The sequence below is a fragment of the Ipomoea nil genome, unplaced genomic scaffold (genome assembly GCF_001879475.1).
Source record: "Ipomoea nil cultivar Tokyo-kokei standard unplaced genomic scaffold, Asagao_1.1 scaffold2036, whole genome shotgun sequence".
NCBI lineage: Eukaryota > Viridiplantae > Streptophyta > Magnoliopsida > Solanales > Convolvulaceae > Ipomoea > Ipomoea nil.
In genome coordinates, this window is record NW_017618464.1 from 5,257,559 (window position 1) to 5,273,717 (window position 16,159).

A 16,159-nucleotide genomic window follows, 5' to 3' on the forward strand; every position below is an offset into this window, starting at 1 on the left:
GGATTGAAGGAAAGGAATGGGGATTTGGGAGGAGAATTTATAGAGTGGTTGGAGATGGAGAGTTTGACTAAGTTGTTTACTTGATCGACCTGTACGTGTTTATTTGGCAATGACGAGGGCAGGGAGGGAGGGACGTTTCTTGTGGGATAAGTAAGTTAGATATGGGTGGCACTAAGTGGGAATTATTTCACTAGTTTTTGTTTTACTTTCTTCATTCAATCTATTAGTTGCAGCTGCTTACGTCTCTTATTGGATCTATCTATCCGTCTCTCCTAGGAAGATAATATATCTTAATCACCCCATAACTTGTTATACTTAAAAAGGAAAGTCTGCAGTTGTTATCGGAATGTGTACTTTGAGTGAAGTTAATTACGTATACAAATTAAAGAACGAAGTAAATTAGCGTCCACACGGGCTTAACTAAGTTTGAATCTTGACGACGACACTGTGTGGATGATTATGTCCAAACTGAGCAGATCCTTGTGCGCACTGGCGTTTGGCTCTGTCAGTTGAATCATTGAGTAGTCATCGTGATTTACATTCTCTCAAATGTTCTATCAGGCCAGTGAGTTACTGTGATTGCCAAGGTGTGGAAGGCCCTTGGAGTTATTGATTCAACCTTTTGGGAGAAGAAGTAAATCAGCAGGGTAACATCAGTTTAAATTGGGTCTTCTTGATTTGAATAGGTCATGGATAACTTAAGTTGGTTTACCTCGGTCTTTAGTCAGCAAGGGGTTTACTTAATGCACACCCTCGGATATAGTAGCAAATTGCTTTCATAACGAGTAGAACTTGAAATTTTGTGATTAATAAATCAATAACTCGACAAACTCGATTGTGATTGCACCTTGTTATAGCTTGATTAATACGCTGTAATATTTCCCATACGCGGAGAGGGAATAATGCCGCGGCGCCATTCAAGTTCAATCCAAAGACCATGCATGTGAAAACGGCTTCTCTCGCAGCTATACAAGTCCGCTAGTTAGTTTACACATAATGTATAATATAATTATGGAATTGACTGACTTTTTTTTTTAGGTATGAAGTGTGAAATAATACAATTAATTTTCAATCGGTACGTGTATGCAACTCGAACTGCAATATGGTCAATATTATTTTGGAATTAATTGATTGAAACTGGACATATATATCACATATATGTGTATTGATATTGGATGGCTTGAAATATATATATATTTTTTCTTGTTATTGGGTAGTAGTTTACTAGTTTTTCATCACTCCAAATACTTAAATATCCCACCATCAGGGTTGTGTCTTATGTTAAAGTGTAACATTTTTTAGACCAAATCCATCATTAATGACGATTCTGGTACCACTGTACAATTTTAAGTGTTCTGAATCAGATCACCTTTTCAAGATTAATAACTTTTGTAGGGGAGTTCTAAATTATCACTTTTTCCAGATCACATTCAGATTAATTTCACAGCCCTATCAGATACAGTGCATCAAGAAATTTTTTTAAAAAAAATTATTGAGCTGTCGTCCACCACGTAAGCGTGACTGTGATGCTTAGCAGTGCAAATGCTGAATCGAGAAGAGTCATAGTCGTGAGTAGTGATGACTCATAGTCTGCACGCCAATCCGTAAGCCACGCTGACAATTAGCGTAACTTTCCTACACTATCATCCATTGTCTAGACGATTTAATTTCCGCTCTCTTTAATTTTCCACTAGGGGGGTCGCTATGTGTGAAAAACGCAATCCAATTCATATTATCCATCACTAACAGATGGGGATTAGCAGCGTGAGGGAGCGTTTTCACCATGTGCATGGTAAACACCTTATAAATTTATAATATTTATATTGTAGATTCATAAAATTTATGATGTAGATTCATAATTTCTATATTGCACATTCATAATTTCTGTATTGTAGATTCACAATATCTATACTGCACATTTATAATTTCTGTACTGTAGATTCATAATTTCTATACTGTAAACTCATAAAATTTATTATGTAGATTCATACAGTACATAAATTATGAATCTACAGCATGTCCACCATGCACATGGTGGACACGGGACCATAGCATAATTTGCCACGTTTTAGGCCCCGTTTAATAACCTAGTTAATTTATCAGTTAATTTTGACTTATTTAATTATTATTATTAACTGTTTGACTTGGTTACAACAATTAATATAAACGTTTGATTAATTAAATTTTTGTAACATCTTATTATTTCAAAACGCTAAAATTTAAAAAATTGTTCAAAGCAATTTTTTTAATATGTTTTTTTAGAAAATCATTTTACATGTAATGAGCTATCAACTAATGATTAATTTACTAAACATCTTTTTATAATCAACTAATGTTATCAACTAATCAAACCTCCCATCAATTAACAGTTATCAACTAACACTATTTATGAATCGTACAGTTAAAATATGTTTCGTCGTACGTCACTAGGTCGGAAAAATACATGTTGTAGAAGATATGCGTGCTGCTACTATGCAGTTGGGGATTTGCGGTATCAAGTATATTTTCAAAGATACGGCGCACTGGCTAGGATATATAGCATCTAACTGTACTACTTGGAATAATGGAAAGTACCCTTCTTGTTTTCACATTTTACAGAGTTTATTCTACATTTGATTTCTTGATAATAATTTTTTTTTTTTTGGTCATCAATTTTCATTTGTTTCACTTCTAGATAACGTGCTACGTAGAATAAAAATAGCTAGCCTCCTTATTTTCACACGCAATGGATATCTAGATAATATTGACATTTTAATTTTTGGTCATTGAATTTTATTTGTTTGATTTTTAGACACCATTTTACTTTTAGTCCAAAGGACTATTAAATACAGATGGTGAGTGTGTAACAAATGGTGAGGTGTCCACTGGTTGATTGGTTAATCTCCTTAATAATTGGAAGAGGGAATTGAAGATGTATGGTGAGAAGTTCAATCTTGTCACCCTTTCGGAGAGCATACAGAGAGACAAATAATCTTATGAAGAGTTTCTTTGGCAGAGATATAGCTTATTTTAAACAACTAATAAACTATAAGCTCTGACAAAGTAAGTTTATAGTTTAAAATAATAGCTTATTTTGGAACGCTACCTAAGGTAGCATTTCAAAATAATAAGCTTGTAGCTTCCTAACTTTTTTTTTTTTTTTTTTTTTAACATCTTTGTCCTTATTATTTTAAAGAAATGGCACTTTTATCATTCTCATTTATCCACAACTTTCACCGTAATTATTATTATTATTATTATTATTATTATTATTAGATGAAGGAGATTCGCAACAATATTGCTACTTTATTATGGGATGTTAGATCATGATTACGTTAATAATTTTATTTCAAAATGTTAATTTTTTTTTAAAGACAGAATGTTAAATTTTAATATATAAACAAACTAATTTAAATTTTATGAAAATGTCATTTTTGTCTTTTTACATTTATTAACTTATCAAAAAGTTAATTTTACCAAACACTTTTAAATATAACAACTAGATTAACCGCTCTTTAATTTTCAGCTCTTAGCTTATAGCTTTCCAACTTTCAGCTCCTTTTCAATTAGGTTTACCAAACATAGTCTCTTTTTTGCATGGACATGGAATGTAGCTATTTGTTTGTTATCTAATTTCTCATCGACTGATTTGTAGGGGTGATAGTGCAATGGGGCTTGTTAGCGGGGAGAGGGTCGTTGCAGACTTGCACCGCACCTAATATGGATATCTGTTTGATATATTTTTAGAGTCCCCACTCCTTCATTAAAACCCTTAATGACGGAGCTCTCTCAATTACACAATAGTATTTAATTTACACTTTTGCTTTTCAACTTTGATATATCCACTATAACCATGTGAATTAAATGACATGAGTTTCTTCTAGTTTAAAACGAAAAATTATATTTGCACCATCCTATTTGCTATTTACACACACTTATTTAATAAGTGTAATAACTTTATAGGTGGTGCAAATACAAAAGTGCTATTTGCACCACCTCATTAAATATAATCAATCATTAATTTTATTATTTATTTTTATTTAATGATCAAATTACTAAAAAAAAAAATACTTCTCCGGTGAGAAGGTGATGGGCTGCCTTTCTCACCGGAGAAGGCAGCCCATCTAGTGGGTCGCCTTCTCACCGGAGAAGGCGACCCGGGTTGCCTTCTCCGGTGAGATCGAAGGCAACCCACTAGATGGGCTGCCTTCTCACCGGAGAGGGCAACCTGGCAACCCACTGGATGGGTGCCTTCTCAGCGGAGAAGACAGATTCTTCTTTTTTTTTTTTTTTTTTTAATTTTTCCTTTTTAATATTTTAGTTAATTAATGTTTTAATGAGGTTTGACCATGGTGTAAATTGCAATTGGAATAAGGGTCAAATAGGCCATCGAACTGCACAGGATAATGCAATTAGGCCACTGAACCTAAAAAACCAACAATTAGGTCCCTAAACTAATCAATTTCAAACAATTCTTCCAATTTCAAGGTTTCCAACAGGTCAACAGGTCATCCTCTCAAATTAATTATTTTTTTAAAAAAATAAATTTTAAAAAATAATTAATTTTAAATTTTGTTTAAAAAAAAAAAAAACATACGTTGTCTCCGGCCAGTCCAGTTTTTTTGTTTTTTTTTTGTTTTTGTTTTTTTTTTGTTTTTTAAATATTTTTTTAAATTTAAATAATTAATTTTAAAAATTTATTTTTAAAAAATAATTAATTTGGAAGGATGACATGTTGACTTGTTGGAAACCTTCAAATTGGAAGAATTGTTTGAAATTGGTTAATTTAGGGACCAATTGTTAGTTTTTTAGGTTCAGTGGCCTAATTGAATTATTGTGTGCAGTTGGATGGCCTATTTGACTCTTATTCCATTGCAATTTGAAGATCACTTTGACTATTTACACCACCTATATAATTATTAAAATTTTTTAACTTTTTACATTTTCAAGGTACTTTATACCCTATTTTGGTCAAAGGGTGGTGCAAATAGCAACACCCTTTAAAACCATGAGAAATTATTTTGCCACCCTTTAAGATTTTCTGCACGAGCATGATTAGTCTCGGTATATAATTGTTTAATTTGTCGACTGACTAAGTAAAATATGTGATTAGAGTTTTTTTTTTTTTTTTAAATAAAATAAAGTATTTGTGGAAATTGTGTTTACATAATATTTTTATAGGTAAATTTGTTTAACTAGACTAGCTAATTTGGCATGGAAGTCAACCAAGTACTATGCATTTCCTTGAAGATGAGGAAGCTTGTTTTAATACTTCTAGTAATGTCTTTAGGGTACAATTTGGTGTCAATGATAAAAAATATTCTTTTAATTCATGTGTCATCATCCTTATCATTATCAAATTTAATTGAAAAATATTATTTTTAAAAATAAAAGTTGTTAGTAAGCTAGCAGATCAGAATAGGTAACATAGAAACAAGAAACGAAATACAATATATGATATAAAAAATGCAGACTACAAAACTAAACGGAAAAACGTATAAAATATAAAAGTATTGGAAAGTCAATAGTATTGACTGGCATTGATGTCTCTTGCGCCCGGTGCAATTAACCCAAAAGTTTTAAATAAAATTTTACGGAGTAAGAATCTACCATATACTAAGAAAATAAGAGGCACCCGTTCCAATCAACACTTTACAAATTTTCATAATATATTTCTAAATTTTAAAAATATGTAGATAAATATTCAATGGTCTTGTTTGGTAACATAGTTAGCTTATTAACAAATTTTGATTTACTTGATCACTATTAGCTATTTAACTTGGTTAACAATCAAAATGAATGTTTAATTAATTAATATTTTATAACAGTTTATTGTTTCAAAATACTAATACCCCGTAGACTTTGATTCAGTATCATTATTGCAACTTTGATACTCCATCCGTGTTATCGAAATTTGACTTCCGATTGCCATATTATTGGTCAAATTTAAATTTGGACAAAAATCAAATAAAATTAGCCATTACGTACTAACGACGTGTATGATGACTTGGAGTAAAACGTCATTAAGACGACAATAGTAAACTTCAGTTTTTTTTTTTTTTTTTTTTTTTTAAGCAAGAAGGAAGATAATTAAACATAGACACGAAATATGAAAATTACACCATGCACCATATAACTCCAATAACAAAAGAAAAAAAAAAAATTGTTTGGGGAGGAGTTAACTTGATGAAAACCCCAATTCAAATGATAATATATAGTAGGTGACAACACATGACTCATGTAGTGAGGACATGTTCAATTGAGAACACCATTCATATAAAAAGTACATATTTATCTCATGCATTCATCTATCGGGTTGATCAAGGTCGGAAATTAAAGAGAATGGAAACAAAATGTAACGACATTTGTGTAATTACGATGATGCATTTAAAAACGACTTATAGTGCATTCACAAATAACTAGTAGTGTATATACATAAGTACATTATTATACTCATTATTAGAGCATTGTCAGTTATTCGCGAATAACTATTAAGCATTTTTCAAATGCACCATCATAATTATAAAAGTTGTCACTAATTTTTTTTCTTAATTCACACACACATACACACAGGAGAAAACAGCCCGCCCAGGAGAGAACTGAGAATCATTTAGCGCCGTCTACGTGTCCAGATCAACGAATCAGATGTAATTTTTAAAAAACTATGCGGTGGTATTTTCATACACACACACATGATCGTGTTCAGGTGCGAACTGCCCGTCCAGGAGAGAACTGAGAACCATTCAACGCTGTCCACGTGTCCAGATCAACAAATCAGATGTAATTTTTAAAAAATGATGTGCTGGTATTTCTGTAAATAACTCGAACTTTGGTGCATGTAAATGTGTTATAAGTGCAAGTAGTTTGTGCAACTTTGCAAGTAAAAAGTACAGGTAAAATCACTTACAAGTGCACCTATTTTCACTTCCAAGTGCATGTAATTTTACCTTGATAACATTCATACACCTAGGTGCAACTACTTATAACTATAGGTGCACCTAGTTATAACATTAGATGCACTTAATTTTGATGCTGAGTATACATTTTACTTGAACTTGTAATGCATTTTATTTGCACTTCGATGTTCAATTATTTACGAAAATGTCACCGTATTTTTTTTTTAAATCAGTATTTCTCATCCCTTAGATCTGGACACGTGGATAGCGCTGAATGGTTCTCAGTTCTCTACTGGGCGATATATATATATATATATATATATATATATATATATATTTATTTATTTATTTATTTATTTATTTATTTATTTATTTATTTATTTATATGTAGTATAAAATGATAACAAAATCCTTATGTAAAAAGTGATAATCTCAGTTGTCAATCAAGATTTATAAATGGACGAGAGTTTTAGTAAAGAATAATAATACGTATGAGGTCAATTTTATAATTATTAAACACTTTCAAGTTTTCAATGTTTATTTAAAAAAAAAAACTCCACATTTTTTTTTATTTTTCAACAATTTTCAATCGTTGATCTACCCAAATGGATGGGTCATATTAATCCTCAATTTTTACGTAGAAGCATGTTCTCACTTGATAGGCATATATCAAATAGGCATGAATTGTGATAACTATAAGGTACATTGAATTTGACTTAATTAAATATCAATGGTTTTACTTTAAGCTGCATAATTATCTCATGGTTACCAAAACTGATAGCAAACAATTTCTTGTTTGGAAAATTACTAACCATTGATTATATATTTATATCCAAGCTAGTAGCTAGTCCAACGTTTTGACTGTGAGTGATGGTGACATGATCACGATTTATTAACCATTAATATTCACTAAGTAATTAAATTTTGAAATTAAAGGCAATCAAAGTGCCTTCTTTTTACGCAGGGAGCAGGAGGGAGGTAGTACTGATGTGACGATGCTAGATGGCTCAAAAAACTTGTTTTCGGCGGGTTCTGGATCACAGACCCGCCCGAGCTAATGAGTACGCTGAGTTGGAACTGCCGTGGTTTGGGTAATCCACGGACAGTTCGTGAGGTGGTGGACATGGTGTCCCGTAAGCAACCCGACTTTCTATTTCTGATGGAGACTAAAGTAGCAAGAGATCATGCAGAGCGACTTCGTGTTACGATGGGGTTTGAGGGTTTGTTCTATGTTGATAACGATGGCTTAAGTGGAGGATTAGCGTTATTGTGGAGAAAGAATAATACGGCAAGATTACTGAGTTATGCGAAGAACTATATTGATATTGAGGTCACTATGACAGGTTATCCGCGCTGGAGGATGACGTGTTATTATGGCTTCTCAGAACGTAGTCGTCGTGCCGAGTCTTGGAACGTGTTGAGGACCCTTGCGGCAAAATCGAATCTCCCTTGGATCGTGATGGGGGATTTTAATGACTTATTATATCAGTACGAGAAGAGGGGAGGAAATCCGCATCCAAATAGCCTTTTACGGGGTTTTGGAGACACATTAGAGGATTGTGGCCTAGCGCAACTGCCGATGGTGGGATATCCATATACCTGGGAGAAGGGGAAGGGAACTGTGAATTGGATTGAGGAGAGACTAGATAAGGTTCTGGTGACGGATGGGTGGCGTAACGTGGTTCCCCATGCTAAAGTTACGAATCTGAGAACCAGAAAGTCGGATCATTCTGCTATTTTCTGTGGAATTAATGAGGAAGTACGGGTGAATGGAGCAAGAAGGAGGGGATTTCGGTTTGAGATGGCCTGGTTGTACGATGAGGGATGTAGGGGAGTAGTGGAGCAAGCATGGGACGAGGGAAGAGGGCAGGGGTTGCAAGAGTGTATTCAGTACTGTGGAAACCGGTTAACACGCTGGGGTGGGGATCGGTTCCATAAGTATGGGAGACAGATTCTAATGCTGAAAAAGGATCAGGAACGGTTGAGGGGTCGTACTGATGCGGCTTCACTTGCTGAATTCCAGCATATTGAGAGACTTTTAAGCAGAACGGAGGCCCAGGAGGATGCATACTGGAGGCAGAGAGCCAAGCAGCACTGGCTCAAGGAGGCGGACTCCAACACGAAATTCTTTCATAGGTATGCCTCGCATCGTAAGAAAAAGAATACTATATCTAAGATAATGAATGATAATGGGGATTGGTTGGAAGGGGAACTTATGAGAAAAAATATTTTGGATTATTTCAACAATATTTTCACTTCTGGGACTCCGGGGACAGGGGAGGAGTTCTTTGGGAAGGTAGAGAAACGGGTATCACAGGCACAGAATGACTCTCTATTACAATCCTTTACGGTGGAGGAGGTGAAAGATGCATTGTTTGCGATGTATCCTGATAAGGCTCCGGTCGCGGATGGAATGAACCCGGGGTTTTATCAGCACTTTTGGGATGTAGTGGGAGGGGATGTGGCGAGCTTCGTGATTAATTGTGTTGAAACGTGTGAACTTCCGCCTGGCTTAAATAATACGGATATTGTGCTGATTCCAAAGAAGAATAACCCGGAGATGGTAACTGACCTGCGTCCTATTGCTCTTAGTAATGTGGTCTACAGAGTTATTGCGAAGATAATGACTAATAGAATGAAACCATTGATGGATGATATAATATCTGAGTCACAGAGTGCTTTCATTCCGGATAGGTTGATAACGGATAATATTTTGCTAGCAGCGGAGGTAGGCCATTTTTTGAACAGAAAACAGTGTGGATTAGGGGGATGGGGTGCACTTAAGCTAGACATGGCAAAAGCTTATGACCGGATGGAGTGGCCCTATCTTCGTAACATGATGATGGCGTTGGGTTTTCATAGGAACTGGGTGGACTTGGTTATGAAATGTGTAACTACGGTTTCCTATAGTATCCTGGTGAATGGCTCTAGAAGTGATCCAATTATACCCACCCGTGGACTGAGACAGGGAGATCCGTTATCCCCATATTTATTTATTATCTGTGCGGAGGGACTTTCACTTATGTTGCAACAGGCTAACAGGGAAGGGCTGATTCATGGATGTAGAGTGGCGAGAGGTGCCCCCCAAGTCTCTCATTTATTTTTTGCGGATGACAGCCTATTGTTTTTCAAAGCTAAGGAGGAGGAGGCGAATGAGATTAAGAGATGTCTGACAGCATATGAGAACCTATCCGGACAGGTGGTTAACTACCACAAGTCAAATATTTGCTATAGCAGAAATACAGGAATTATTGACAGGGATAATGTGGCTCAGGTTTTGGGGGTGACACAGGCCCCGAATTTTGGCAAATATCTGGGACTACCCTCGTTTGTTGGAAGGAATAAGAAGGCAGCCTTTGCTTATATTGAAGACAAAATACGCCAAAGGATTGGGTCTTGGAATAAAAGATTACTATCCCAAGCAGGGAAAGAGATATTATTGAAAAGTGTAGCACAATCCATGCCTACCTTCTCAATGAGTGTCTTTCTACTACCACTATCAGTATGTACGGCAATTGAGAGGACCATGAATAGATATTGGTGGGACTCGGGAGGTGATAGACGAATACACTGGAAGGCTTGGGATAAACTTTGTGTCCCAAAGAAATATGGGGGACTGGGATTTAAGGATTTACGTGCATTTAATCTGGCAATGTTGGGGAAGCAGGCGTGGCGAATGCTCACTAAACCTGACTCTTTAGTGGCTCGTGTCTATAAAGCCCGGTATTTTCCTAAAGGAACGTTTTTTGATGCACAGGTTGGAAATAACCCCAGTTTCTGTTGGCGGAGTATTATGGCAGCAAAGAGTATAATTTGTAGTGGGGTCAGACGAAGAATCGGAAATGGGGAAACAACTTTTATATGGACCCACCCTTGGTTACAAGATGAAGACGACCCTATGATACGAACGGAAATGCCAGTACAATTACAAGGATCTAGAGTAAGGGGGTTAATAGATCAACAAACAGGAACATGGGATAATGACATTCTAACAGATTTATTCCAACCTGATGATGTGGGAAGAATTATGAGAATACCTGTCTCCCTGGACTACAATGATACATGGTATTGGCATGGGGTATTGGCATGGGGACCCAAAAGGACTATATTCTGTGAAGAGTGGATACAGGCGGATAGAGGGAGACTACGAGAGCCAAAGTGGCGAGTTTATGAATTGGCTATCTCTATGGCGACTCAAAATACCCCCAAAATGGAGAATGTTCCTTTGGAGAGCCATTTGTGATATATTACCCACTACTACAAACTTGCTTATAAAGAGGGTGGATGTGAGCCCTTATTGTGCCATGTGTGGGATATCACAAGAAGATACAATGCATGCTTTAGTCTTGTGTGACTATGCAAGAAACATTTGGGAACAATCAAACCTTCCAATCCCCAACATTGTCACGAATATTTTTCATGTTTGGTTTGAGGAACTTCAAAATGTTTTAGATTCTGATGGAATGTTATATGCAGCATCAATTCTATACAACATTTGGAGAGCGCGGAATCGAGCGGTGTGGGAGGCATGTCTGCCACGGCCACGCTCCATACTCCGAGCCGCTATGTCCGCCAAGGATGCATGGCTTATGACACGCCCGATTCGCCAACCAGCATCACTGCCCGCCAGTACCGGAACCGACGCTGCCGAGGCTGTCCATGGCGCTGCCGAGAATGGAATGCCGAGTTTGAGAAGGTGTCGGGTCGACGCAGGGTATTCACACGACACGGGAAGGGCCACCGTAGGGGCGGTTTTGTTCGATGCAAACGGAGAATATATATCGGCCTTCAACGCACCATTGTCAACTTGTTTGTCACCACTTATGGCCGAAGCCTTGGCATGCAAAGAGGCTTTATCATGGTTGAAGGGGAGAGGGGAGCAGAATATTGAGTTATACACGGATTGCTTGACATTGCAACGCTATCTTGCAACACCGACTACTACGATTCGCTCCTATGTGGGCTATGCTATTAATGACTGCAGGCAAATTGCCACTTTATTTCAGTATTGTTTATTTAAATTTATTCCTAGATCAGACAATTATTTAGCTCATGCATTAGCTACTACGGCTTATCAGCAAAATATTGCTATGTATTGGGATAGCCACCCACCAGACATTTTATCAGCATTTTTCTAATGAAGCACCCATATATTTTTCAAAAAAAAAAGTGCCTTCTTTTTAGGGACAATTTGATGTGATGTAGCTAGAGTTAAGTCAACGGTAACGTTGTTATCAAATTATATTTTAATTTGGGTTTTTTTTTTTTTAGTGACGAAGAAAACTCACATCTACTTGCGCGCTGGGTATTGACCACGAAGAATTTGGGTCTACTTTAATTAAAGATATTAGTAAAATTAGTTGTTACAAGAATCAAACTTGTGACGTTTTAATATAAAAATCATGCTTCACCCACCCAATTATCCTTTTCAGGACAAATTAAGATGCTTTTTGTTTATGAGTTGGGTGTAAAAGGCCAGTTTAAATTTTATCTACGCCAAATACAACCATTGCAGATTATGTAGATTTGCAATTAATTTAAACTAAAATTAACAATTGAAGAATGCGTTCTATTTCAACTAACAGGTTAAATTACAATATATTAATGCTTTAGATATTATATGCCCACTCATGACCTTTTGTATAGAACCGACTCTGATACCAAATTAAATGATATTTCAATCTCAATTGAGTTGTACATTTATTTGTAATATATTAAATTATTATATGCTCAAGTGCGCATAAGAGATATGCCCACTTTGAGCATAATTCCCACACTTTCACTATCAAAAAATTTGAACATTGATCTCTTCTCTCACATACTACTTACTAAACCAGTGTGTTAAGCACATACAAGTTGCTCAACAACAATTCTATTATGATCTAGATCGAGGTATGATAAAATTTTTAGCTTTAGAGAATAAACTATAATAAATGGTGTATAATTAATTTTTTGTTTTTTTAAAAAAAATTTTTGGCCATATGTTTTGTTTCTTCCTTGTCAAAACAGAAATGGTATTAGTGGACATTCTCACCTAACGAAATGCAGATGGAATTAGAGAGTGTCAAGCAAGGTGAATGTATTGGATGGATGGCCATGTGATTCATTCTGATTTATTAAGAAAGAAGAAAATCAACCCAAGCAACTAATGCAAGAATGATTGAATTAATAATGGCATGGAACCCCCCCACCCTCCCACCCCAACCCCCCAAACAACCAAAAGAACTTGATCTTGCATGTGTTACACGTCATACATAGTTAGATTTTTTATTTTTTATTTTTTATTTTTTATTTTTTATTTTTTTTAAGGTGTGGATGTGAATTGTATCAGTATTTTTGTAGTGGATATTGTGAAAATTTATGTAAACAATATTTGGTACTTGAGCTTTCAAAATGGATTTAACTCGTTTGGTTGGTTTGTCTTACTACATAATAAAGTTTTGCAATCGTTATGCGTTGGATCCGTGTCCAGCATGCTTGCTGGACACGGATAACAGTGCCATTAGACACTATTATCTTTTTTTTTTTTTTTTTTTTTAATTTCAGACTACTTCGTTACAGGAGTATATGTTCATAATTTTATTACTATATGTTAATAACTGTACATTCATAACTCCATAACTGTACATTCATAACTCTATAACTGTACATTCATAACTCCATAACTGTACATTCATAACTCCATAATTGTACATTCATAATTTTCGAAGCTTTATGTTCACAACTTTAGAACTCTATGTTCATAATTTTATCACTATATGTTCATAATTGTAAGTTCATAATGTTAGAGCTCTTTGTTCATAATTCGATCAATAACTGTACATTCATAATTCCATACTGTAGATTCATAATCTCATAACTGTAGATTCATAACTCCATAACTGTAGATTCATAACTCTATAACTGTACATTCATAACTCCATAACTGTACATTCATAATCTTCGAAGCTCTATATTCACAATTTTAAAGCTCCATGATCATAATTTTATCACTATATATGTTCATAATTGTAAGTTCATAATGTTAGAACTCTGTGTTCATAATTTCATAATTGCATAACTGTACATTCATAACGGCATAACTCTACATTCATAACGGTATAATTGTACATTCATAATCCAAAAAAAAATAATAATAATAACGCCGTTAACGGCAAAACGCGCGCGATTTTTTTTTTTTTTCAACTAAATGACGCGTTTTTTTTAAAAAACGACGTCATTTTGGGCCCGTGTCTACAATTCATTGTGGACACGGGTCCAGGGCATAATTTGCCAAAGTTTTGGGGGGTGGGGTTTGGTGATTAAGACGTCGGCCTCATCATAGAGCAAGCCAACCAACCCGCCAATATTAATAATTTAAAAATAATTTTTATTTAAATTTTGGCATTTAATGTTTTAAAACTTTATGCTAATTTCGTCTTGAATCATCCGGACTCATTCTTGACTTTAAAACTTTGTATTAATGTTTATTTTTAACTATTGAAGTTGTTTTATTGTCATACTATTTGTTTTTAAAATATTATTTTAGTATATTTAAATTTTTTTTTTTGGTAATGTCGGTGGGTTGGTCATATGCCATGGCAAGCCAACCAGTATATAAATCCTCTCAATTAAGCTCATTGCACAAAAATGTACAAAATCTCCCAGTTACAAGATATATAAATCTTTATTAAAAAGAAATGTTCATATTCACTATATATACGACATTCATGATATATATCGAATTATTATTGATCATGCTAAAAATTATGATAACAAATGACATGAAAGAAAAAAAAAATTATAAAATATAAAATACAATTTTGATAAGTACGAAGTATAAATTTATTTTTTTTTAAAAAAAAAACTTTAATTTCACCAACACGGAAGACTAATCCAGCGTGCTGGGTTACGTTCATGCACATAACTACAGCCTACAGACATAGGAGCCAATGGTCAATTCTACGTAGAGACCAAACTTGTCTGTTTGGAATTTTAGATCAAATAAAAAACACATTATTTGTTTTCAAAAAAAAAAAAAAAAAAAAAAAAAACACATTATTTTTTAAGTTGTCGTGATCCTTAAACTAAACACTACTTTTTGTATGTAGACAAAGTGTACTACCCAATAGGCTATAGCGCAGCTGTAAAGTTTATCGATACTGAAATTTTGTTCTGTTCCTAGCTTGTACTAATGACCTTAGCTTGTGGTTTAATGTAAAAGAGGATGGCTTGTCTTGACTTAATGTAAGAATTTAAGTTTTATTTAATATATCTTTGAAAAGGGCATATCATATCATTATTTTAAAAAATTATTGGTAGCATAAATTAGGTTAGATTAGGGTTTAGAGTTACATTGTAAAATAAGGGATAAGGAGATATTGATTGTATTGATAGAAGGTGATTAGGGGTTCGGTCATTTAGAAGGGTCAAAATTGTTTGATCAAGTAGGTGATACAATAGTTAATACAATGAATAGTACGAAGTAAAAGATGAATTGCATATACGAGACAACCACACATGTCCTATTTATACTCCGTCTCTAATTAGTATGGTGACTCAATTGACCAACAAATGCTGGATTTTTAGTAGTCTGTTGGTGAGACTTGATCCTTAGTTTGTTGTAACAAATTTCATTCATGCGACCAATTGATCGAGCTGCTCATGCGACCAAAAAATAAAAATAAAAATGTTATTTTCCTACTTCCCCTTATCGTCAATAGATACAGGACAGGGAAATTAATGGCTGCTGGAACAAAACTACGTACGGGAAACATTAACATTATATTCGGCAGCAGAATGTGTTGTGTCTTTGTGTAAAGAGCATTATCTTAAATTACACAGAAGGGTCTGACTTTTTTATACAATGGAAAGAAGAAAAAGAAAAACACTACAATAATTTGTGTCATTTAGCGTCAATAAAATCAATAAAGATAAAATTATATGAGAGGTGTTTCAAAAATTCGAAGCCTATGCTCCATATATAATTGTGAAAGTTCGTCATCTAATCATATACAATTTAACTTCTCTATAAATATGAATAATCATATTCGTTATTTGGATTATTATTATTATTATTATTAGATTATGTCTTCTAATATGGAGGGTAAGTCTAGCCCATAGTGATGTAGGCACAAATAATATTGGTTAATTGAATGGGTTAGATTAGGCTCTTGAATGCCAAGACCTTGTGGTCTAATAGTACTGGGGTTGGACTCCCATATGGGAGGTTGTGAGTTCGAGCCTCATATGGGCTCGTGCTGCTTGATTGATTGCTTGAAAGTTGAAAACCCAAGTCTTGGAAG

The 16,159-nt window shown here is 34.6% G+C and overlaps 1 protein-coding gene across 1 annotated transcript; it reads left to right on the forward strand.

Annotated features, from left to right (window-relative positions):
* Window positions 1-7,998: 7,998 nt before the first annotated feature.
* On the forward strand, window positions 7,999-11,118 carry LOC109147845. Its single transcript, XM_019295502.1, has 3 exons — window positions 7,999-8,897; window positions 9,012-10,268; window positions 10,410-11,118. The coding sequence occupies exons 1-3, from the start codon at window positions 7,999-8,001 to the stop codon at window positions 11,116-11,118; spliced, it is 2,865 nt and encodes a 954-aa protein (XP_019151047.1).
* Window positions 11,119-16,159: the final 5,041 nt, after the last annotated feature.